The sequence below is a fragment of the Carassius auratus genome, unplaced genomic scaffold (assembly GCF_003368295.1).
Source record: "Carassius auratus strain Wakin unplaced genomic scaffold, ASM336829v1 scaf_tig00004858, whole genome shotgun sequence".
NCBI lineage: Eukaryota > Metazoa > Chordata > Actinopteri > Cypriniformes > Cyprinidae > Carassius > Carassius auratus.
Window position 1 is genome coordinate 371,677 of NW_020523620.1, and position 26,742 is coordinate 398,418.

General features: G+C 43.5%; 1 protein-coding gene across 1 annotated transcript in view; it reads left to right on the forward strand.

Annotated features, from left to right (window-relative positions):
- Positions 1–26,742, forward strand: part of LOC113070621 (A disintegrin and metalloproteinase with thrombospondin motifs 16-like) — a 117,536-nt gene that overhangs the window by 13,249 nt on the left and 77,545 nt on the right. The window contains exons 4-9 of the mRNA XM_026244023.1: positions 9,604–9,913; positions 10,398–10,600; positions 12,365–12,448; positions 13,120–13,279; positions 15,549–15,654; positions 15,743–15,880. Coding sequence (XP_026099808.1) covers positions 9,604–9,913; positions 10,398–10,600; positions 12,365–12,448; positions 13,120–13,279; positions 15,549–15,654; positions 15,743–15,880 — 1,001 coding nt within the window. The remainder of the gene's footprint in view (positions 1–9,603; positions 9,914–10,397; positions 10,601–12,364; positions 12,449–13,119; positions 13,280–15,548; positions 15,655–15,742; positions 15,881–26,742) is intronic.

The window sequence follows — 26,742 nt, forward strand, 5'->3', positions numbered from 1 at the left end:
ATATTTCATAAATCATCCCTTATTCATATTAAACATGGAGCCTTTAGAGTATTAATTATTGTCCAACTTCCCTGAAAACCCCTTTGGCCCATACATAATCTACAATATACAGATTAGAAACATGTATCATAAAAAAAAAAAAAATAATAATAATAATTATATATATATATATATATATATATATATATATATATATATATATATATATAGTTATTTTATCACACTTTCCGATGTTTAACAAAATACTTGAAAAATTACAAGCATGCGCAGTATCATCAGTTCATCGGTTCTCAAATCGGACGCGTCCGAAAGAAACGGTTTTCGGTTCAGTGTACTGGTGATCCGAAAACCGATGCAACCAAGTACCAAAGACAGCAGCAGCAACCAACAGATGCTGCACAGCTCAGCATTGCAGGATTTGCAAGACCAGAATTGACCAAACGAGCAGTGCAACTTTATGATGCAAGTTCTCCAAGACAACAAGAAATTCATAATGCCATCATTAAGGATCTCCTCATTGGCTGCACTTTACCTCTGTCAAATGTGGGGGAGAGGCAGTGAATAATTGAAATGTCAGGTTTAACTGGAGGACAATATAGTGTGATACAATGATAAAACAGGTTCATTTGTATTTTCATGCACTTGTAATACAATAAAACCTTTGAAAACTTTTTGATAGGAAACTAGTTCTGTTGACATAAAATAAAAATGTTCAATGGCAATGACTAGATGTAACAGTGGTATTTTTTATTACATTTTTATATTGCCATTGGTATAATGGGTTGAAAGGTTAAAATATTAATAGAATGAAAAAATGTACAATACCAATTTATAATCTTTTTTAATTTAATTACTTTCTGGACTCGGGCGGACTCGACTCGGACTCGGCCTTTAAGAACTCGGACTTGAGTCCAACTCGGCCCCTTTTGGACTCGGACTCGGACTTGGACTCGATGTTTGTGGACTTGGTCTTGACTTGTACTCGACAAAGGTGGACTCGGACCCAACTCTATTGTTCCCCTGATGGAGTCTTAAATCACTGCTCTGGACAGCTACAGCTGCTAATGATATCAAATAGCATAATGAACTTAAATATGATCCACACCTAGTGGTTGTTAACATGTATTTTTCTTTTTTGCATTAAATCTATTTTGTCTGATATTTTTAGGCATCCTCATTAATTTTATTGCTGCCTTCTTCAGCTCTATAAAATACTGCCTTCGACATGGAGTGACATAAAATCCCATTCAAGATGATAAATTAGAGTCATCCATGATCATAGCTTTGTATTAATGGATCACTTGTGTTGTCCTGTTGAGTTGTGTCTTTCATAGAGTTGCCTGAATTTTTATGAGATGAACTGAATCACCTGTTTGAGGTTTTAGGAATCCTACAATTCATATTTAATTTCCCCTGAGTAATGCAAATTTCCTAAATACTTCAGCCTAATGTTGTACTAGTTGCACTTTTTAGATTTGGTTCATAATTACTTTACCTACCATATAGACTGCTTGGCTAGCTATCTAACATTACCAGACAAAAACTTCATTATTAAAAACCAAATATCGCATTTATTTTTATTTATTTATTTAAGATGCAGGGTGTTTTAGAGGTGAATATTCTGCAATAAAACTACTATCGCTAATTGTTCCTGTAGGGTCTAAATGTACAGGAATCAGTTACTGTTATAGAAATATAATTTCTTGCATAAATTTTAGTATGCATGAAATACCATTTATTAATCTAAAATAATGCTAGAATTTGCACATTATATTTGGTTATGTCAAACTGTTGCAATCTGGAAGACAAATTAAGTTGTGTGCTTTTATTTTGTGTTGTATTGTTATTTTCCCATGAGATGTTCTGTAGTGTATCACTGCAAATGTTTGCAACCTCCCTTTTTTCAATACTTCACTGTAAATGCACAGTATACGTGTTCTGTGTTAATTAAAGTGTCTAATTCTCATTGCACATCGTGGACGGTTCCAGAATCATGTGAGTGTTGTTTGAAAAGTGTTGCAGTCTGTCAGCAGTTACCTCCCATACAGGCGTTAATTACGTGACGAGATGTGTATCCTCTACACACACTGTGATCTTGGATCAGGGTTGTTTAGTCTGGCGAGACCTGTATGGCTTCACTCACTGATTACTTAAGCGTGGAGTGAAGGCAATGTTCCTTGAGTGAGGGAGACCAGATCTCTGCTCGACTGTGTAGGCATCAAAAAAGTGGGAAAAAAGGGCATAAACCAGTGTTTTAAGCAACATTAACCTCCGTAGTAAGGACATACTCTCTTCAAAGTTACACTTGTGTAAGTATTTATGTGATGTAGATGAATGTGAAAAGTGTGTACACATAAACATCTGCTCGGTTCACATTAAGGACCATTAAAAATCCACCTCAAACACACATTAAAGGCTTCAATCCTTGATTGTACTTGTGTCCTCCAGACAATTTTGAATGTGTCTCTTATTCACCTTCTTGCACAAATCCTCAACTCTGTCTTCTCTTTCCAGAGTTCAGCATGTGTTTTACAGCCTATTGTGTGTATGATTGCCTTGCGATGAACTTAAGTGTTGTTGGCAGTGACAAATTCTAATCAGATGCACATGGGTTTAAACAGGTTCTCAGGAGGGCTTTTCTGTTTGTTTGGAGAGGAGCTTATCCTCGGAGCCCAATTGAAGATAATTATCTGAAGCGGCGGAGCAAATGAGTTCTCGCTGTGACCTGCCGTGTATTTTGGATGAGGGCTTGAAGAGTCCTTGGGATCTCAACATTGTGATGGGACGTGAAGCTTGTTAGTGTTAATGACAGTGCAGCTCCTTAGAGCAGTGAAATTTTGGGCGTTTATGTCATAAACTTAGCTCAGAGTCGGCTCGATGTGCAAGTACTGCACCTTGAATGTGATCTGTGCTGCTTCTTGAACAGGGATCACGCTTGGGAAATCATACTAATGCATCTTTAATACAGATGGGTATTGCTTTTGAGAAACTACAGGCGTCTCCAGAACATTAACAAAGTGTCTGTTTAATGTTCTGCAGCACATTAGCGTTGTGACAGTGTTCGCGAAACCCTGTGCTGGTGTTCCTCAATCCTCCGGCTCAGAGTCTGTTCCCAGCCTCTTACACGAAGTAGTATTTGTCAGTGGGTAATTCAGCCTGAACTGCTTACTGCATGGACTCCATTTAGATCATTTCAATCTGTTGTTGTGTTGTTTTTATTTTATTTGACTTTTATATATTAATTTGAGATTAATTATTTGAATTGCAATTGATCTTAATTGTGATTGGTCTGCTATTTCTCTTATCCGTTTAATATCATTTGTAGCCACTGTTAAACTGTTGATCACACTAGGCTTTGAGCTTCTGAAATTACTTAATTGCTGCAAAACCATGTATCTTTAAATTTGAGTGTCAGAGTTTAGTCTGTGATGTTTAATTTTCATGCTGTTGAAAATTCATTGCACTATGCAAATTCTCAGGTCATATTTCGCCAAAATGTGATGAATTTTGATATGTCAGTACATGTTAGGGTTGCAGTATGTTGTAAAAAAAATAATCTGACATTTGAGTTTTTACTAATCACAAAAATCGTCTCTAGGTTACGTATGTAACCCTAGTTCCTCGAGGGAACGAGACGCTGCGTCACTGCGCTTTGGGAAACGCGCCCAGCGTGCGCGACTCTGAATATTGTGTGAAATCAGACCAATGGACGAGCGTGACGTCATCGACGGAATGACGTAAGCGACCAGGAAGCTATAAAAGCACGTGCCACGCAGCTGGCGTCAGCTTCGAGTACCAGCAAGCGCCGGCAGGGGTGCCGGGGGTATGGCTCCGAGACGCAGCGTCTCGTTCCCTCGAGGAACTAGGGTTACATACGTAACCTAGAGACGTTCCTCTTCAGGAACTCGAGCTGCGTCACTGCGCTTTGGGGAACGAGTACCAACGCCGCCAGACTCCCAAACCCCTGCCTAGTGTGTATCCGAAGAGCACAGCTTAGGTCAGGAGGACTGAAGCGCCTGGAGTGACTGGCATGTCTAGGCCATAGAATTTGACAAACGTGGAGGGCGTGGACCATCCCGCAGCGTTGCAGATGTCCAGCATGGATACACCTGCTAAGAAGGCCTTGGAGGCCGCCATACCCCGAGTAGAGTGAGCCTTGGCTCCCAGCAGCGGGGGACGACCAGAGGACTCATAGGAAGCGTTGATAGCCTCGACTATCCAACGACTAATAGTCTGCTTAGAAGCAGGAAAACCCCTCTTGGGGGGACCGTAGCATACAAGCAATTGATCGGTCTTTCTCCACAGGGCAGCTCTGTGGACGTATGCGTCCAGCGCTCGAACTGGACACATACAATTTAGCTTCGCCTGGTCGGGCTCCCGAAAGGGAGGAGGACAGAAGGCCTGCAGCACTACCGGTTGTGGCGTGACCGAGGGAACCTTAGGAACATATCCCGCTCGAGGGTATATGAACGCTTTAGCCATGCCTGGTGCAAACTCAAGATAAGTAGGGGCCACAGAGAGGGCCTGAAGGTCTCCTACTCTCCGCAGAGAGGTAATAGCCAAAAGAAAGGAGGTTTTAAGTGTGAGATGTCTGTCTGAGATATCTTGAATAGGTTCAAATGGGGGTTTGCACAGCGCCTCTAACACCACAACCAGGTCCCACGGGGGAATACGGGACCGTACTGGAGGTCTCAGCCTCAGCGCACCGCGGAGGAAACGTGTAACTAGGGGGTGTCTTCCCAAGGACTGGCCATCGAGAAGGGCGTGGTAGGCCGCAATAGCCGCCACGTAGACCTTCAACGTGGAGTGGGTCAACCCTGCAGAGAGCCTAGCCTGTAGAAACTCCAGAACTGTACCAATCGGGCAGTTTGCTGGGTCTAACCGGCGGTCTCTGCACCATGAGGTGAAGAGTTTCCACCTCAGGGCGTACAGTTTCCTCGTTGAGGGAGCTCTGGATTGGAGAAGGGTCTCAACAACCTCGGTTGAGAGACCGGCTGCTACTAGTTGTGCCCCCTCAGGGGCCACACCCACAGCTTCCACAACTCCGGGCGAGGGTGAATTATCGTACCCTGCGCCTGCGAGAGTAGGTCTGTCCTGATCGGTATCTCCCACGGAGAGCCGTCGAGGAGCGAGACTAGATCTGAGAACCATACTCGGCCCGGCCAGAACGGGGCTACTAACAACAGACGGACCCCGTCCCGGCGCACTCTCGCCAGAACTCCCGGGAGCAGAGCAATAGGGGGAAATGCGTACAGACGAAGCCTCGGCCAGGTCTGTACCATAGCGTCCAGTCCCAGAGGAGCTGGATGAACTAGAGAGAACCAAAGGGGACATTGTGACGTCTCTTGAGATGCAAAAAGGTCTACTTGAGCCCTGCCAAATACTCTCCATATCTGCTTCACTACTTCTGGGTGAAGTCTCCATTCCCCGGGCCTCGGCCCCTGCCTCGACAGTATGTCTGCTCCCATATTTTGTTTCCCAGGAATATATACTGCTCTTAGTGAGAGGAGTTTGCTCTGGGACCACACCAGGATCTGGTGCGCCAGCTTGTACAAAGGGCGCGAACGCAGACCTCCCTGGTGGTTGATATAAGAGACCACCGATGTGTTGTCGGTGCGCACCAACACATGGTGACCCCTCAGGTCTGGGAGGAAGTGCTTCAGTGCACGGAAAACTGCTAGCATTTCTAGACAATTGATATGCCATGTTTGATGGCGATCGCTCCACAGACCACGGGCAGGGTGGCCACTCATGACTGCACCCCAGCCAGTGAGGGATGCATCTGTCGCTAGCGTTACACGGCGACCAAGAGCTCCCAGCACCGGGCCCTGTTTCAAGAACCAAGGTTTCTTCCACATGTCTAAGGCACGTAGGCAGCGCCGCGTGACCTTGATAGTGCGAAGTAGATTGCCCCTCGGGGAAAATCCCTTGGTCTTGAGCCACCACTGTAGGGGCCTCATGTACAGCAGGCCAAGAGGTATTACGTTGGACGCAGCTGCCATCAGACCCAACAATCTCTGAAATTGTTTGACAGTGAGTGACTGGCCTTCTCTGACTCTCTCGACTGATATGCGGATCGACTCGATACGAGCAGGGGACAATCGTGCCTGCATCGCGGTCGAATCCCATACTACGCCTAGATAGGTGGTTCTCTGAACCGGAGAAAGCACACTCTTCTTGGCGTTCAGTCTCAAACCCAGCTCCCCCATATGTGCGAGGACGACATCTCGATGCCGAGCCGCAACCTGCTCTGACTGAGCTAAGATCAACCAATCGTCGATATAGTTGAGAATGCGGATGCCCTGCATGCGCAGGGGGACCAGAGCCGCATCTACACATTTTGTGAACGTGCGGGGTGAGAGTGCGAGGCCAAAGGGAAGTACTCGATATTGGTAAGCTTCGCCCCTGAAAGCAAACCTCAGAAACTTCCTGTGTTGTGGAAGGATGGATATGTGGAAGTATGCGTCTTTGAGATCTATTGTGACAAACCAGTCCTCGGACCTGATCTGCGCTACAACATGCTTGATTGTGAGCATTCTGAATTTTAGTCTCATAACTGAACGATTTAAGACCCTCAAGTCTATAATCGGACGCAGCCCCCCATCCTTCTTTGGAACTATGAAATACCGGCTGTAAAATCCGGACTCCCTGTCTTGAGGAGGGACCACCTCGATGGCCTCCTTCTCTAATAGGGTTTTCACTTCCTGTTCCATAACCAGACCCTGCCTGAGGCCGACTATTGTCTGAACGACCCCGTTGAATACTGGCGGCGCGGAGCCGAACTGAATGCGGTAGCCTTTTTCTACTGTGTGCAGGACCCATCGAGATACATTTGGCAGTAGTTTCCACGCTGCTAAATAATCTACTAAGGGAATCAGTCTCTCGAGACTGATCTCTGGTGTAAGAGGCCCCCGCAGGGGCGGCGAGCGTCTCAGCCCCGCTACGCGCACGGGCGGAAGATACTGAGAGCGATGCTCGCTGGGACCTGCTGCGCCCTGGAACACTGGCAGGGTTGGCAGACCGGCCCCCAGAGGGCGCTGAAGTGAGACGGGCACCGTGTACTGCGGTGTGTACCGTTCTACCCCAGCAGAGGCTGCCCTCTGAAACCCTGGGCTCTTGGCGTCAGGGTTTCTTGGCCGAGGACTTCTTAGCTTCGATAACTGCCCTAAGATCTGATTTGGGCTGGGAAGTCCTCGGCCGAGAGCGTCGTCGTGACTCTCGTTCCCGACGCGGAGGAGCACGAGAGGCGACGCTCTGTTTTTGAGCCTCGCGGTACGAGGAGCTAGGGTGCGGCTGGGGCATCTCCCGCCCAGATGCCCCAAGGGAGCGACGAGGGAGGAACTTATGGAACGCCGCCGCTTGTTTGCGGGCCTCCTGAAACCTGTCGACGACAGAATTGACTGCGTCGCCGAACAAGCCAGTCGACTGAATCGGGGCGTCCATGAGGCAGACCCTGTCTCGCTCTTTCATTTCTGACAGGGTCAACCATAAGTGCCTCTCCGCGGCCACCATCGCTGCCATGGACAGCCCGATCGCTCGAGCGGTCTCCTTGGTGGCGCGGAGGGAGAGATCAGCGGTCCTTCTTAGCTCTGTTATATCATGGGACTTGATCTCCTCTCCCTCGTCTAGCTCTTTCAGCAGGTCGGCTTGGTACGCCTGTAACACCGCCATGGTGTGCAGACACGCACCAGCCTGACCTGCAGCCGCATACCCTTTGCCCACCAAAGCCGAAGTTGCTCGAAGAGGCTTTGAGGGCAATGCCGGGGCCTTCAGAGACGACGCCGCACCGGGGGACAGATAGCTCGCAAGCGTCTGTTCCACCCGGGGCATCGCTCTGTAACCGTGCTCTGCCATCCCCACTACGTTCCCATAGTAGTCTGACGAGGGGATGTAGAGCCGGGCTGAGAATGGGCGTTTCCACGACCTGGCGATCTCATCATGCAGGTCGGGAAAGAATGGCAGGCCCCGGCTGGGAGGTGGCTGACTCGCGCGCAGGAAGCGTTCATCGAGCTTGCTTCTCTGCGGTTCAGCTGTTTTCTCGGCCGGCCAATCGATGTTTAACTTGGCCACCGCTCGAGTAACCACCTCCAAGAGCTCCTCATACTGTGGCGAGTGGGGTGGCGAATCCCTGTCGAGCGACTCCACATCGACCTCCTCGGAGGAAGAGAGGCGGAGCGTCGACCCCTCTCCCTGAGTGGAAGGAACCGCTGAGCGTGCTTCCGACTCTAGGGATTGGGTGGCGGATCTGGCAGAAGTGGAAGGAGATAGGGACTGGCCCGTCTCCATTCCCTCCACCAGATCCACTTGCGAACCCCACGAGTGCAGCCGCCGCTCTGCCTCAGCAGAAGCGGGACCAGCACCGCGGGGAACGCTGGCGAAGGCCCCCTCCTCGAAGAGGGCCCTCCGGGAGCGAAGCAGCCGCACCGACATGCGTTCACAGTGCGGGCAGTCGGCCCCCTCGAGAGCCGACTCAGCGTGCTTCGCACCCAGGCAAACCACGCACAGGCTGTGTGTATCCCCACCCGTTATATATCTTGGGCAGGGAGGAACACACAGCCTATAACGCGATTTGGAATCGCCAGAGTGTTTGACTTTCGCCTTGCTTTTTGGCATATCTGGAGCTCTTTAAACTGGACAGACAACAGTAAATAAGACTCACAGACAAACAGTTTGACAATCACACACAGAGCGCTTGCTGAAAGACGCGAAGCTGACGCCAGCTGCGTGGCACGTGCTTTTATAGCTTCCTGGTCGCTTACGTCATTCCGTCGATGACGTCACGCTCGTCCATTGGTCTGATTTCACACAATATTCAGAGTCGCGCACGCTGGGCGCGTTTCCCAAAGCGCAGTGACGCAGCTCGAGTTCCTGAAGAGGAACTGAGTATATATATGTAATGATAAAAACTTCCTAATCATCCGGAAGAAGGAGGCGGGAACCAGCGCACAATCAAAATGAAACTTTAATGACAAAAATAAACACAAAACAGCGCACCAGCCCCTCACGGACGACTGGTGCGCACAAAATAAAAAGCAAACATAAAATAATGGCCCAGGCCTGGTCCTCTCTCGTCCTTCACGGTCGTCGCTCCAGTTTTATATCCTTCCATCTCCTACGTGGGACTCGAGACAGGTGGTGGGTCGCAGGTGTAGCTCATCTCCAATCACTACACCTGGCCTCACTCCTCGTTCCCACGTCCCTCGGCCCCGCCCCACTCGTCACAATATATATATATTCAGATCTTTCTTTTCAAAAGTTAAACCATCTAGCTTTTATTTTGATGGTTTGTCAGTTAAATAATGTATGCACTGGCAGTTTTAGTGTGAAGTACAGCTCATAATATTGCGTTGCATCTCAGCTCAAATAACACTGCAGTGAATGTGATATATTTATTTTGTTAAATCACAGCCTTCAGTGACATTAACCTACATCACAATACATCACTAGATATAGTTTCTGTGGATGAGCAAGGATTCCTGGTTATTTTGCTGCCTTGCAAGCACTGCGGTTTCTTGCAGGAAACACACACATTATATGAAGCATGAAGAGTGCAGGGTTTCTTGATCAGATGGCGAGGTATTGACCAGTGTGTTTTCCCTCCAGTCAGGTTTGATCAGAACTCAGGGTGCGGATTACTTCCTGAAGCCATTGCATCCACATCAGGCACTTCTGGAGAATTTCTCAGCCCCATCTGACCACCATCCCCACATTTTATACAAAAGATCCACTCCAACACAGAACAACAGAGGCAGAAACAGGAGGTCAACTGAGCTAAAGACGGTTAGCAGAAGAGATTCAGCAGTCCCGTATCTGTGGAGAACCACACAGACGGATCCAGAGGAGTACCAGCATATGCTGCACAGTCATGACGGCATACGGCAGAGACAGCACTTCTGTGGAAGACGGAAGAAATGTATGTAAGGACATTCTCTTTCCAACCGCACCTTCAGAGTCATTAACACTGAGCTGCTTTCCATTACATGGTGCTGTCAAAAACATTCATTAGGAGGACAGGGATTTATTGTAGACGATGTTCATATGTACAGAGGTCACAGCTGTTAAAGGGTCAGTTTGAACATGTTTTCATGACATCATCACACCTGTATTGTGTTTGGTCAGGCATGAATTATCTTCACCTACTCTAAACAAACACCACATCCTCACACTGCATTTGATCTCTGAGTAATATTTTACGAACTGAGAAACCAAATCTTATATGACACATGAGGTAACAACTAATACAGTTTGACACACATGGCATGCATTAATGTCTTGTACGGGCCAGAGTTTTTCACACATATATTCAGCTATTTGCTGAACTAGTAATGCATTTTCTTTGGGGAACCAAAACTGACTGTGTGACTTAGTGTTGATATTGTCTTGGTCCTCTGTTTCAGATATGCCTAAACCTCCTGAGGACGATATCTATATTTTTCCAGATGAATATAAGTTCATGCCCAGAGGGAAGCGGGCCGTTATGTTCAAACCTCAGACGCACAAGAGGCTAAATGTGGAGACCCTGGTGGTGGTTGATCACAAGATGATAGACAATCACGGCCATGAGAATATAACCACATATGTCCTTACTGTTCTTAACATGGTAAGTCATCTGTCCATGTGTCCATCCATCCAAACAACATGCATCCTTACATCTATCTATCCATCTATCAATCCATTGTGAAGAGTTAGCCGCCTCCCCCCCTAATTTTCATCGTCACCCCATCCCTTAATCGCCGCCCTTCACCAGGCTCCTGGCAGGAGTGGGTGTGTGAGAGAGGAGGGGCGCTGAAATAACCTGGGCTGGCGGTGTGTGATGCAGCACACCTAATACAGCCTCATCACCATCACTATTTAAATGCAGAGCGCGCCTCTCCTCGGGAGACCGGTCTCTTTCCCGTGCACGCACGTTGGTGTCCTCGTGGGTCCAGGAAGGGTGTATAGAAGGTCTCCCACATCACCAGAGACGTGAGCTGGCAAACCCGTGGTCCAGACAAAAAACGCACCCATTACACTGCCATCGGGCAAGGATGCCGAAGACGCCACCCCTCGCGCCCCTGACCGAAGAGGGGAGCGCATGCGGTCGCCAGACTTCACCCCTTACCTGGACCCTTTTTTCCTGAACACCGCCTGACCTACACGAACCCCGCAGCATGACGAGGACACCAGATTCCCTGATTATTTTGGACTCTCTTCCCTTTTGGACACTTTTATTTCCCTGTGTTTCGTTATTTTCTGTTAATAAAAAAACTCTCCAAGGCCTGACAACACCCCCACTTTGTCTGTCTTTTGCTCCACCCACCACACCATTTATCTTCATTCATGGATGCATCCAAGATATCCATGCATCCATCCATCCATCCATCCATATGTATTCATCTGTCTTATCTATCATCCATGTATCCATCCAATTAGCAATGCATCCATCTCTGTCCATCCGTGCAACCATCCGGAAATCAATGCATCCATTTCTCCATCTGTTCATCCATCCATTCATGTGCATATTGCATCCATTCATCTGTTCATCCATGTACCTGTCTGTACATACCTTCATTCATCCATGCAACCATTATGCATTTGCATCGATTCATCCATGCATCCATCTGTCTATCTATCATCCATGGATCCATCCATGGATCTGTCGAGCTATTGATGCATCCATTTGTCCATCCTCCCATCCACTCATTAGTTTCCCAGTATTCTGTGGTTGAGTTTGCTCTGAATACATGGAGAAAAATGTCAAACTGAGGTCAGAGCACCTGTTTTCACTTCACTGTGGCATATCTGGTTGACCAAATGGACTAGTTAATGATTGCTGAAAGTCAAAGTGAGTCCATTTGGGGTGTGCACAGTGAAAAATGTAAGCACATATGAAAACACTCTTTTAGACTAATGGAAATAGGATTGTGTTACATGTTATGAACATACCCATCAAACATAAACTTTGTGAAGGTGTTTTAAGAGTCCTAGTTTACAAAGGATTAGTGAAATACTGACACCTGAAACCAAAATCCTCACCTCTTGTGTTGGTGTCAGTGAAAACAAAGACAAAATAGCAGGAATGAAAGACCTTGTATTGGGACTAAGTGTTTGTATTTATGATACCTGAGCACTTTAAGCCATCCAAAGGACTTTATCTTCATCTCTGTTTCAAAGGCCGGTGAAATGTGCGATTAGGGATTCCCTTAAGTACATATGGTATGCCTCCATACCATACACCATACACATCCCTGCCATATACTTCTCATTTCTCCAAAAAGACACTTCTGATTGTTTTGTTAAAGATGGTCATTTGAGTTTAGATGCCTCCATATAAATGCACCATCCTAATGCAGATTTTTCTGCACTGTTGCTTATCTCCACAAAGGTCTCAACACTTTTCAAAGATGGTACGATTGGAGGTGACATCAATGTAGTAATTGTTGGACTAATACTGCTGGACGAAGACCAGGTGAGTTTATGAACTGGAGATGTTTGGAAACAAAGGAGGAGATTTGGGCTCTACTGCACTGATAATGCATGTTCAAATTAATATGTTACATCAACACCAAGTGTATATTTGTCAAATGAATGAGAGTTAAAGCCCTCTGGAGGGGACTGAGGTCATGGACCATGAGAGGTTTAGATAACACAGAGCTTTGAAACCGAATGAAACATTGCTTCAGATGGATTTTATTGCCCTTGAGAGGCTTGTCTCCTTCATCCTCTTTGAGACCAATCTGAAAAGGTCTATGGTTTTTATGATGACAGTTTAATTGGATATATAGCATTCCATTGGATTCCAGCCAGATGAGGGATGAGTCTGTAGGAAAGCTGGCCAGCAAACACCGATACACCTGTGCTAATGTTAATGAAGCTTGCATTAGCCACCGGCTGAGGAATGCAGAAAATTGCCCTTATCCCCCTTTTGATTGGAATAATTAGCCGCAGTCACTCAGGATCAGTGATGAGGGGCTAATTACCCATAGACTCATTTATTGAGGTGGGGTCAGCAGAGGTAGCTAGTAATTACTCAGCCCATTTTGAGTTAGTCTCTTAGCACTATTCACTAGTTGCCTGTGATTGTTTTGTTCTTTTGACTTCAATCTGCACTTGACTTTACTTAACTCTCTACTCACTCAGGATGGACTAGTGATTAACCATCATGCGGATCACACTCTAAACAGTTTCTGCCAATGGCAGTCAGGACTGGCTGGACGAGGAGGTCGCCGCCATGATCATGCCATCCTGCTAACCGGTCTGGATATCTGCTCCTGGAAGAATGAACCATGTGACACTCTGGGTAAGGACAACATCTGACGGGCCTAAATGAGCCAAAATGCATGAAATGCTGAATGCATAAAAATACTTAAATAGTGTTGTAATGTTGCACTATTTGCAATTCCCAGCCCATCCAAATACTACTTGCTTTATTTTGGTAACTGACAGTTATTGGACACTGATTAAATTAATCATGGCTGATGGCAAATAAAACTGTAAATGCACACCCTCAATGCAATGTAAGTAGGTTTGGATAAAAACACCCGCTAATGTACAATGGCATGGGTAACTCAAAACCTCCTCTCATGCTGCATTAATGCCACTATGTGACATTATGAGACAAAAGCTAACTCTTAAGATGATACCAGGTTTTATTGTAATTTTGCTATCATTAAAGAGTAACAAATCACAGGTGTGGTGGGACATTTAATATTTATGACCTAATGTATACTGTACTGCCGGTAGTTATCATTCAACGGCTCCATTTAGCTATTGCTAAACTGATAAATTATTAGAGGTACAGTAGCTTTTCAGAAGCTTTTCCTCTATTAACCTACAAAATATTTCCCCGCTAACCCCTAACCCCATTAGCAAAGCTAGCCATGCCACTCAAATGCAAGGCCACGGTTCAAAGGCTGCTAGGAACACAACATTTGTGGAGTGTTAATGATTAACATTTGAGTGTAGACTCACGCTCAGACGTCAAGAGGTCAAGGGTTGTGGGAGATTTCAGGTCCCTCTGAGGTCATGGACTGGAAGATTAAAGAGCTCTGCCGAACCTTTAATACTAGCATACCCTATTCCATAAAGTATCAATACTGTAGACTGAGAAAACCACCGCATGCATTGGATTACCCTCATGCATCGTTTCCGCACATGACAGAGAGATATTGAAATATATATTTGTTTTATAGTGCTTATTTATGAGATGGCAACATGTTTTAGTAACAAATTGTTTTCTTTTATTTATTTTACAACATAAGAATCCATATATCAAGTGTAATGAAATTTTTAGTATGATTGTTTTGTCCCGCTTGAGATTTTCAGTAAGGCCAGAAGATACAAATAAATCACAGAATGTTCTGGTGCAACACATTTGTGCCATACGTGCAAGTATTTAATCACTCTGTGTGTATGTGTCAAAAAACAGCACATATATTAAGTGATTAAATCAAAGGATAATAAATCAGACTCCTTTGGTCCTTTTGGGGTTTGACTTTGGTCCAACATACACTGGACTTCATCACCACAGGTTTTGTATTAAAGAGTTAGAAAGTCATAATTTGTCATAAAATACAGTTCTCTTAGATCTCAGACCTACGTAGCGACACTTACAGAACTGTTCAAAGCATTTTGTGAGGTTGCCTTTCTATTTTTATGCTTTCTACAGTTAATATACCACTCCTAGCTGTAGATGGCCTGCATATAATGTGTTTCAGATTCATGCTGGTCGAAGTAACTCGTATATCTGTTCAGATTTCCTGCAACAGACTTGAAACAACTGGATTTGATCTCTAGCTCTTGAACTAGCAAACCTTGATCTTACTACAGCAGTCCATCAGTTGTTCTCGCACAGGAAAACATCTTGTATTTACTGCCCTCTCTTTGAGCAATGTGGATTATGTACGGTTCAAAAGTTTGGGGTCAGTAAGATTTTATTTACTTTATTATTATTATTATTTTAAACAAATTAGTTATGTTTTATCAAAAAAAAATGATAATGTTACTAAATATTTATATTTCAAATAAATGCTGTGTATCAAAGACTCCTGAAAAATAAAATATATCAGTTTGCAAAAAAATATTTGTCATCTCAACTGTCTTAAACACTGATAATAATCAGAAATGTTTCTTGAGCAGTAAATCATAATATTTTCAAAGTAAATCATATTATTCTGATTTCTGAAGATCACGTGACACTGAAGACTGGAGGAATGATACTGAAAATACAGCTGCACATCACAGGAATAAATAACAGTTTAAAAGAGATTCACACAGAAAAGTGTAATCATTCAATCAGAATTGTGCAATAGTACTGTTTTTACTCTATTTTTGATTAAATAAATGCAGCCTTGGTGAGCAGAAAAGATTTATTTCGAAAACATTTTAACACCAAACATTTGATCGGTGGAGTACAGTCAGAGGTGATCTGGTGCAAAATTATTGTCGCTGACTCTTTGGCTCCTTTTATGAGATGTACTTCATAATAAGTTGCAGTGGTACACTAGTCTAGACTTACATACTCCTCATCATTCCTTCATTCATCCATCCATTAATTGTTTTGATTTCAGGATTTGCTCCAATCAGTGGGATGTGCAGTAAGTACCGCAGCTGCACGATCAATGAGGACACTGGTCTTGGTCTGGCCTTCACCATCGCACACGAATCTGGCCACAAGTAAGAGTTCAATTTATAATTCATCTTTGTTTGATTTCCTCAAATCCGATTGCCTGTACTGGATCAATGAAAGCCATGTTTTTCACAGCTTTGGAATGGTCCATGATGGCGAAGGCAACATATGTAAGAAGTCAGTTGGAAATATTATGTCTCCTACTTTGGCAGGACACAATGGTTTATTCTCCTGGTCATCTTGTAGCCGACAATATCTAAACCGATTTCTAAGGTGAGTTTTTTTTTTTTTTCACATTTAGAATCCTTTTCCCAAATAACAGCTTGAAATCCCAGTATCATAAATGCATGTTTTTACAATGGATCAAAACAGTGTAGGAGTGTTGTGGCTGATATTTGTATTTAACTTTGAGTCACTTGGAAAGACCATCCAAAATCACATGATCTACCTATTGGCAGCCCAAAGCGGCATTAGAAAAAAGCATGCAAAGATATTAACAACCTGCCCTTTAATGAGCATCTCCTGTCCATCATTCATCAATGCAGAATCACCCAGCATGAGTCCAGTGTGAGTCTAGACACCAACCTCATCTTTAAAAGTAGTATTTGTAGTGCTCTTTTGGTTGTGAGCAGCTCCAGCAAGTTTTAAATTTCATTTTCTGTCTGAGAGCGATGTCTGTACTTTTGAAAAGGGACCAGCTTGACCTGTTGCTCTTAAATTAACAGACGTGTTAAATGTAGTAGCCTGGTACTGCATTATCGTGATGAGATCATCTTCTCTACTGCCACCCAGATCAGTAGCTCTAGGCCTCAGCAGAAGAAGGGATTCCCTGGCAGGGGTTTGTCAGATGCTTAGAGCTGCTTTACTTGTTTCTACCGCTCGTCTTCCTGCAACGCTTTATGTGGAGACTGAAGAGTTGTTTGAAAGTGCAGAAGAAAATGGGGCTTACAGCAATCTGCAGGATTTTTGACCTGGTTATTACGGCATACTGTGCATTGGTTGAAGGTTGATATTTAATTCCTGGCACAGAAAAGTTCAGGGATGCATTGTCACGCTGTCTAGTCTCTGTTTCCCTGGGTGTCCACTAGTGGGCTCACTTCCCCTTAGGCACTTCACCACAGTGTTGTAGTCGAGTCACCAACTGTCAAGTCTCGAGTCTCAGTGTTCGAGTCCGAGTCCAAGTCCGAGTCACCAAAGAAGAGTCCGAGTCGAGTCACCATTACCAGAGTTCGAGTCAGAGTCGAGTCTCGAGTCCCATATTCGAGTCCCATAATTTTTGGAGGAAACAATAGCAACCAACTGAGTTGGTAGGCATTGAAATCCATTATATGAAGAAAACATCCTGAAATGTTTTCCTTAAAAAACATAATTTAAGAAAAAAAGCCAAGGATATCCTGGATGGCATTGAGAGGAGTAAATGATTAGGACATTTTCATTTTTGTTTGAAGTAATTCTTTAACACTGTATTACAGAAATACACTCTGTGAAAAAAGAAACGTGCTTTTTAAAGGACACTGTAAAGATACTTCAAACATAAAAATAAATACGATATGCCGAGAGAGAGAGAGAGAGTGCGTGTGTGTGTGTGTGTGTGTGTGTGTGTGTGTGTGTGAGAGAGAGAGAGAGAGAGAGAGAGAGAGAAAGAGAGAGAGCGTTTGTGTGTGAGTGACCGAGTGATTTAGCCTGAGTGCGTTTGTATGCGCGCTCATAATGGAAGCGACGCGCTCAGTTTTTCCAGGCGCGTCCGCACCGCATCAAGTTAAAAACATTTTCAGAAAGCCGCAAGCGCACCGCGGGTCATGTGACAAGAACTAACCAATCAGCTTCATCCTTTCCCGCGAGTGCCCGAGCGCTTTGGGAAAAAAAGTTAAGTGAAAGTAAAGTGAGTGACGTCAGTGAGTGTGTTGTCAAGCAAAGACAGCGAGCGGTAGCAATGTCTGTGAGGGAAAATAATAGATCCCGCCCGGTCATGGGCAAGAAACAGGAAAAGTGTAACACCTTATATATATATATATATATATATATATATATATATATATATATATATATATATATATATATAATTTTTTTTTTTTTTTTATAACATTTTTAGTCAAAGAGAACGTGATGAATGCTCAAGTCAGATTTTATATATCCTCGAGTCCGAGTCCAAGTACGAGTCATCAGTCCGCGAGTCCAAGTCGAGTCACGAGTCCAGAGAATGGCGTGTCGGGTCGGACTCGAGTCCAAAGAATAGTACTCCAACAACTGCTTCAACATAGGCACTAGAATTCCTCTAGTCTTGTCCTGTCATCACAGTAATTGCACTCTTGTTAATTGCACCAGGTGCAGTAACTTTATTGTCATTAGCCTCCCTATAAATACCAGTCTTTTCCTGTTGTTTCTATGGAGTCCTTACCATTCGTATGTCCAGCCTTCTCGTCTTCCGAGATTCATCCTTGCTTTCTCGTCCTCTGAATTCCCGTTCCTTTCCCTTTCCTGTTCCCTCTTTTTGTTTATTTATTTGTTTGTTTGGACTGCTTTTTTGGTTTCGACCACAATTTGGATTATCCTTAATAAAGACATCTGCTATTGGATCTCTCTCTCTCCCTGTGTTTCACTGGTCGCGATCGTTACAGAAGGACTCCATCAAACAGATCCAGCAGTATGTCTTTTCATGTCTCCTCCCCAGCCAGCATGGTAGAGCGCAGGGCTAAATATTTAAAGTTAACCTCCCTCCGCCAGGAGGGTAATGATGTGGGGGCCATGGCACAGGTGTTCTGGTCCCTGGCTGAGGTCATGGGCTATAATGATGCTGCCTTTTAAGGACTATTTTAATAGTGGGCTGGATGACCGGGGTTCCACAAAAAGAACTGGCTCAGCTGGACACATATGGGTTCTGGGAGTTTGTGTGTTATTTACAGCATCAGACTCCATGGGATGCCCCAGCCACTCATGTCTCTTCCGGTGGGATGGCCGCCAGCCCAGCGCCACTGCCCAAGATGCCCGCCAGCCCAGCGCCACAGCACAAGGAAGTCACCAACCTAGCGCGATGATGCAAAATGGCCGCCAGCCCAGCACCACCGCACAAGATGGCCGCCAGCTCATCGCCACTGCCCAAGATGGCCGCCGGCCCATCGCCACTGCCCAAGATGGCTGCCGGTCCAACGCCAGTGCCCAAGATGGCCTCCGGTCCAGAGTCATGGCACAAGATGGCTGTTTGTCCAGCGCCTCTGTACAGGATGACAGTCACAATTGAACCTCCAGAGTCAAGTCAGGTTCCCGTTGACCTTCCAGAGTCGAGTCAGGTGCCCGTTGACCACCCAGAGTCGAGTCAGGTGCCAGTTGACTTTCCGGAGTCGAGTCAGGTTCCGGTTGACCCTCCAGAGTGGAGTCAGGTTCCAGTTGATCCTCCAGAGTGGAGTCAGGTTCCAGTTGACCCTCCAGAGTCGAGGCAGGTTCCCGTGGACCCTTCAGAGTCAAGTCAGATTCCTTTTGACCTTCCAGAGTCTAGTCAGGTGCCCGTTGACTTTCCAGAGTTGAGTCAGGTTCCGGTTGACCCTCCAGAGTTGAGTCAGGTTCCGGGTGACCCTCCAGAGTCGAGTCAGGTGCTCGTGGACCCTCCAGAGTCGAGTTAGGTGCTCGTGGACCCTATAGATTCAGGGTTAGTCACTGTTGACCTTCCAGAGTCAGGGTTAGTCACCTTTGACCTTCCAGAGTCAGGGCAAGTCACCGTTGACCTTCCAGAGTCAAGTCAAGTCACCAGTGATCTTCAAGGACAGAGTCAAGTCACCGGTGATCTTCAAGGACAGAGTCAAGTCACCGGTGATCTTCAAGGACAGAGTCAAGTCACCGGTGATCTTCAAGGGAGAATTCAAGTCACCAGTGATCTTCATGAACAAAGGCAAGTCAACAATATTTTTCATGAGTAGAGTCAAGTCAGCATTGATCTTCCGGAATCCAGTAGAAACACCATGGGAGTACCAGAGTCTGTTGAACTACCAGAGCCTCTCCACATCTCTGCTGAACTACCAGAGCTGTTCCACGTCTCTGATGAACTACAAGAGCCTCCCCACGTCTCTGCTGAACTACTAGAGTCTCCCCTCGGCTCGACTGATCTACATGAGTCACTCTTCGCCTCTGTGGAACTTCCAGAGTCTCGTCACGTCTCAGTCGGACTCTCTGAGCAACCGACTGCTCCTGTTGTGGCCACGGAGGCTACACTTAACTTGTTCATGTTCTTTGTTTCAGACTTGCCCAACCAGACTTGTCCTCCTGTTCATTCGACCACATGGATGTGGTGGTTTTCTGCTCCGCCCTGGGGGGTGTCTGTTTCGGCCGCACGGATGTGGTGGTCTTCTGCTCTGCCCTGGGGGGCGTCTGTTTCGGCCACACGAATGTGGTGGTCTTCTGCTCTGCCCTGGGGGGCGTCTGGTTCGGTTTTACTGGTTTTACCTATTCGTCTTGTCTCTGTTTCCCCATTTTACCTGGTTGTCTTGTCTCTGTTTCCCCATTTTACCTGGCCCTCCCTATAAATACCAGTCTTTTCCTGTTGTTTGTATGGAGTCCTTACCGTTTGTATGTCCAGCCTTCTCGTCTTCCGAGATTCATCCTTGCCTTCTCGTCCTCCGAGTTCCCGTTCCTTTCCCTTTCCTGTTCCCTCTTTTTGTTTATTTATTTGTTTGTTTGGACTGCTTGTTTGGTTTTGACCTTGGCCTGTTCGACCACGATTTGGATTATCCTTAAAGGGTAAAAGGGGTGAAATGCTCGTTTTCACTCAATCTCCTGTTAATCTTGAGTACCTATAGAGTAGTACTGCATCCTTCATAACTCCAAAAAGTCTTTAGTTTTTTTTATATTTATAAAAGAAAGATAGTCTGTACCGTTTTTTCCCGGAAAAACATGAGCGCCTGGAGGCGTGACGTGTGGGCTGAGCTAAAGAATCACGAGCGCGAGTAAGCTTTTGCGTTGAGAGATGGAAGCTTTGACATTACCGTGAGGAAAAAAATATCATCCAAAACAAACCATGGCTAATAGTCAGATTCAGCCATATATTTATGATCCAGAATCAGATCCCAAGACTGAAATTGAACAAGAGCAGCAGCAGCAGCAACGACTACAGCAGGACGTCACTATGTAGTATGTATTGAACCTGTATATATTTGCTTAGCGGTTTTGGAAAATTACTAAGTTCCACTTTATGTCGTCTTTTTTTAAGGTGTACATGTGGAAAGTGTTGCAAGTGTTGCAACATTGCATGTTGTTTACTTGATGTGCTTACGCGCCGATAGCTAAGTTAACAACACAGAGATATTTGAAGCAGTTTTACTCACCGCCTGCGGTTTCAACACACGATTGTGACCCTTTTTCGTTGAGATTGCATTATCATTAAGAAATAAACGATATGCAAATCTGGAGTCAAACTGGGCCTTGTTTGTAAAACAAGCATCTTCGAAATGCAGGGAACAAACAAAAACACTTGCACAACTCCGTTGATGCTCTGTAAAAAATAAACTCCATCCACTGGTCCCTTAATGCTGTTTTTTTTTTTTTTTTTTTTTTTTTGGTAATCTGTGCAGGGCTGTCTTGCCCTGGCAACCAAAAACACACTTCTTTTGTGACATTTCGCTCTCGCTCTGATCAGTGAATGTCTCTGCTCTGCTCTACGGGAGCGTGCGCTTTTCCGGGAGAAGTGCTCTTAGGACCCATATAAGGAAACTCCGCTAACCTCACACAGACCCATACTCGAAAAAAACTTTCCGAAACTTGTGACAAACCGGAAGGAGTATTTTTGGAACAAAAATACTCCTTCAAACGTACAACTTAATTTTTGAAACTTTGTCCATGTTTAGCATGGGAATCCAACTCTTTAACAGTATAAAAAAACTCAGTATGCATGAAATAGCATTTCACCCCCCCTTTAATAAAGACATCTGCTATTGGATCTCTCTCTCTCTCCCTGTGTTTCACTGGTCGCGATGGTCACATGTATGCTTTCAAAAGTGTTAATAAACGCCAAGGTCGTGAGTTTGTTTCCAAGGCAATGCAAATGGTAATAAAATGTATTCCCTCAGTGTAATGTGTACCTGATGGATAAAAGCATCTTCCAAATGCATAAATGTAAATTTTAAATACAAAAGTTCAGTAGAGTCCCATTCAGACCAGCAGTGACTTTGGTGATTCCTACACTAATCTTGATACATTTGAAAGCAAGATTTTTTTTCTCTCTGTCCACACTAGTATTTTTAAGTTTGAAATGTAGGAAAATGTAAAATCTATAACTGAGCATATGCAAAATTTAATAAAAGTTTACTGAGATGAGACAGAAACAATTGTTTTATTGGCAGAATTAGCATGTATAGCATGCATCTAATTAACATGTGTAGTCTTAATCACAACTGCCCTCATGTTTTGCCACAGGACAGCAAACCCGAGTAAATCTTTACAGAAATGTAATAAGAAGATTGTACAAAGTAACACGTCTGTGGCATTACTGTGAATGTGAATATCACGTAAAAGGCACATACCTGTATAAACATAGATAGATTGGTACAGTATGCATTTCATGACTACACACAGTCCACACTACAATGTAAAAACAATGTTTTCAAATGTATCTACTTGATAGATAAGGAAGGCTTTTACCTGACCTAATAAAAGACTATAGAGGTTGTCAGGACATTAATGTCATCAGACCAAACAGGTAAACTCAAATACTTACTAGCTGCTTTTACAACCTTATTAACTATGTTTTCATCCACTTAATTTTATTGCATTAAAACACTGAATGGGAATGACAAGATGTGCATAAATTCTAAAAATGAGCTTCTGCGCTCAACTGAGTTGGATTCATTTTTTATTGGCAAAGAAAACATTTGTATACACTATTATAGAAACACATTTACTGATTAAATTACTTGATACACATTTATTAAGATACATTGTATGTGTTATATGGCACCAGTTTATCAGGAAATTATGATTTTGTTCATTTATCTTTGACTAATTCCAGTTCCATTCAGGCTTCAAAAATTGTTCATTTTCAAAGATTATCATGATGGACAAAACGTGCAAGAATCATAAACTTTGGTTACAGAGTTTATTTTCTGTATTAACCCCTTTACGTGCGAACATCGCCGACGGCCCCAGTTTATTATTGTTTCACTTTCACAGCACATTAAACATCACTGTCTTACTTCATCTGGACAAACTGTGCATCAATGGAAAGTTTAAAGACTCTAGTTTCGATATTTGACCAATATTTTGATAAAACATTGTTGCAGTGACAGATATTTAGTGATTTATGTCAGAAGTGCAAAATAATAAATCCGTATTATGCCACATTTTGAATAGAAATTAATCACTCACTCATATTCAGTCACGTCAAGAGCGGTTTATTTGTGTTCACATAGATTCACTGAACAGCGTCAATAAGGATTTTTAGACCAAAGATGCATATCTGCGGAGATATATGGATATATTTACTGATGTTTACTTCATATTTCTTCAGACAGAATCGTCATTTCTATTCATTTTCCACGGATTTACGCGATCTGATGATAAACAGCCTCTCCCAGCGATCTGTGTGTGCGTGCAGTGGTGTCAGCTCGTGCGGTGTGTGACTCAGACTCTGATTGGGCCTTGCAAGTGTCAATCTTACAGTGTCATATATGGACACCGCCACATCGTGTCACATGCTTCCTGCACACTTCCTGGTAGTTATCTGGCCAAAACAACACTGAAACACCTCTGTACACACGAAATATCCAAATAATAAACCCGCGATTACGATAGTAAAGCTTGGTATGAGAATTTCTTGAGATCTGGGGCGTTTTTATTAAAAAAAATCGAAAATGTACATGGGAAATGCTAACTTGTGCAGCGATGAAAAAGGCTACAAATAACATATTTTTACAACAGTAAACGACCAAATTCCACCCCTGATCGCTAAAGGAAGTTATTATAAACACTCGATCGGCGTTTAAAGTGAGTTTTGAGTAAAAGTGTATTAATAATTTCATAAATTGTCTGCTGTAGCTAGATGCTAACGTTAGCTACAATGCTACTAATAGCAGATGCTTTTCTTCTTCATAATGCATTTTTGTCTCAATAATTCACGTAAGGTCGTAAGAAAATGTTTTGTTGTATTTTTATAGTAAGACTTTTGATAAATAAGGGCTAAATGCAAAGAGAGACTGAAGTGAGATCGCTGCTTTGTTGCTTTGTAAAGCCTGAAAAACCACAATCAAGGCTAATAAAGGTGGAATAAAAACAAAAGAATAATGATAAAAGAATAATGCGGATAATGTGTCATACCTGGCGGAGGTGTGAAAGACTCGTTTGGTGAGAACAATACAATCATGAAACGGGCAGTTTTCACAGCCAAACACACATATAAAACACACATCAGTGTTTACATGTGAGATCTTACAGAGATGACAAGGGCCATAAATCAATCTGATTTGCCTTCTCTAAAAACACACATGACATGGCCTTAGAAAATATTTCATAAAATTCACAGTTTTACAGATTCGATTATGACATTTTTTATGAAGTTTTGGAAGACTTGTGGCCTTAGCTACACTGTGTTTTCAAACTCATTTCCTACATCAACAATTTTTTAAATACATTTAAAACATATGTTTTTAATATTTTTATTTTTGTTTTTATGTTTGAGCTTATATATCTCTATTATCATAACAGTCTGGGTGATTCTGATTCCTGAACAGTAAACTTTAAAGTGTCAGCTTTGTGAACATATGTTGATTATGTATCTAGTCAGAAAGAATCATGAGCAGAAACCTTTTTATTTTGGGTATGTCATTTCTGTCTCCATGCCAAAAAAGGGGGGTTACTAGTAAGGGGTTAATCCAAAAGCTGGTGCTGGGTCCAAGTACCCCAAATCTATCAAAATGTCAATAGAAAAATCCTTGTTTGTCACAGAGATTGTTTTCTGCAATAATCCAAAAGCTAGTGTTTTGTCCAAATCCACCTTGTTGAGTCTGACTTGAGTTCATATCCTTAACCAGTTGAGTTTGAGTAGGAGACATTTATTAATATCTTGTCATTTTATTTTTATGCTGTTACTTCCAAAATGTCTGAGTCTGTGTCAAGTTCGAGTGAAGTCCACCCGAGAGCGTTCGAGTTAAATCATAACTGCAGTCTGACTCAAAATACTCTAAATCTACCAAAAAGCTAATTGAAAAATCCTATTAGGTTTTTGCGGAGGAAACCAGGGTGATTTAAACTTCCTGGCTGGTCTACAAAAATACATCATCCCTGCAGCACTCTCTTTCCCTGATTACATGCTCCACTGAGCTCCACAGATTTCCACTATTGGTCTTTACAGTATATTTTGTCTCTTTGTATTCCACACTTTGTTTGTCAGACAGTGCTTTGGGCTGCGAGATGAAGTGGATCAACTTGTCAGACACCATTCTGGCGTTTGGTGTTCACTTCTACAGTAGCTCTGAGTTGTCAAAACTCCTCTCAAAATGCTTGATCCAAATGTGAAAATCAGAAGATCGAACCGGATCCACATTTTTATAATGACGTACAAAAGTTTCAGAGGCAGTGTGTAAATGTGATTTACAATGAACATCGTCTTCATTTTTTAACGTGTGAAAATTTCAGATATAAATATTTGGACTCAAGGACCTTAAATACTCACCCTCATGTCATTCCAAACCTGTAAGACCTTCGTTCATCTTCAGAACACAAATTAAGATCTTTTTTTGATGGAATCTGAAAGCTCTCTGACCTTCCATAGACAGCAAGGAATTTACCACGATCAACAAATACAAACGAAGTAAGAACATCGGTCAAATAGTCCATGTGGCATCAGGGTTTCAACTGTAATTTTACGAAGCTGAATACATGAGGGTAAGTAATGACACAATTTCCTTTTTTTTTTTTTTTTTTGCGTGAACTAACCCTTTAAGGGCCTGTTTACACTTGGTCACTGTATGCGTTTTCTCTGATCAGATAGCTATCCAATCGTGGAAAGACCATGTGTAGATGCCCTCCAATTTGCTTTCAAGACATTTTGAGAATGCTTTTTAAATCCTATTGCTCAAACCACTTCAATTCAACATCAGATTTATATCTGTTTTGCGAAGACACATTTATGTGGCCAAGTATAAATGGAACAAAAACTTCAAGTTTGAACTCAGTAAGTTCTTTCAGAACTGCTAGAACACCTCTGTTTAATGCCAAATCTTTAGTTGCTTAGCACCCTATAGCACCCTCGTAGAACCGGGCCTGTCCTAAGTGTTGAAAACAGGTGTGAATTTGGAACCAACCAATCAATCAACTTTTGTGTCACCAGAGTCTGTCTGTGAAGCACAGCTTTTCCAGGACTGGGCATCTGAAGGCGATAAAGTGCTGTATGTTCATCCCTTGTTTCTCTTTTCATACCCCCAAAAAACAGCAGCACGCTGCAGATAAGTACGGCGACTCTGTCTCCATCATCTGTTTCCCATTCCTCATCAGCAGCCTCACCTACGTCACCAATGTACAGCCTGCAGATCACAGAAGTAGCTGCTCTCAGACCTTCTGTCGTTCCTCTCCATACCCCTTCACTTTTATCACTAATAAAACAGAGCTTGAAAGGGAGTCTGGCTAGAGCTGGTCTGTCTTACAGCTGTCGCTCGCCTAAATCTGAGAAGGAAACTTAAAGAGGTGACACTGGGAGAAATGAGTGATGATGAGGAACTGAATCAGATTCATCTGACACTAACACTGGCCCAGATGCTGCCACACTGATCCATCTCTAGATAATTGGAAGCAGGACGTACATGTGCTGCAAAAGAACAGGGCTTCCCTTCACAGGATGCACTGAATCATTGAGGGATCACTGGATGTAGTTGATTTTTATAATGGATTGTTCTTCAACAAGAACATCTACGGATACAATGTGTTTGAGTGACTGCTTAATTTTACTAGTCAACTTGTCATTCGGAAATGTATACATTGGAGCCATGTAAAGATAAAGTGAAGACAAAATAAGAATAAGACTATACATTATTATTATCATTATTATTATTATTATTGTTGGTGGTGGTATTTTATAGCCATGCTCATAAATGATCTTTTTTTTGGCCAAATTCTGCAGACCTAGTACATAAAAGCATAACAAACCTGGATCTTTCTTTCTT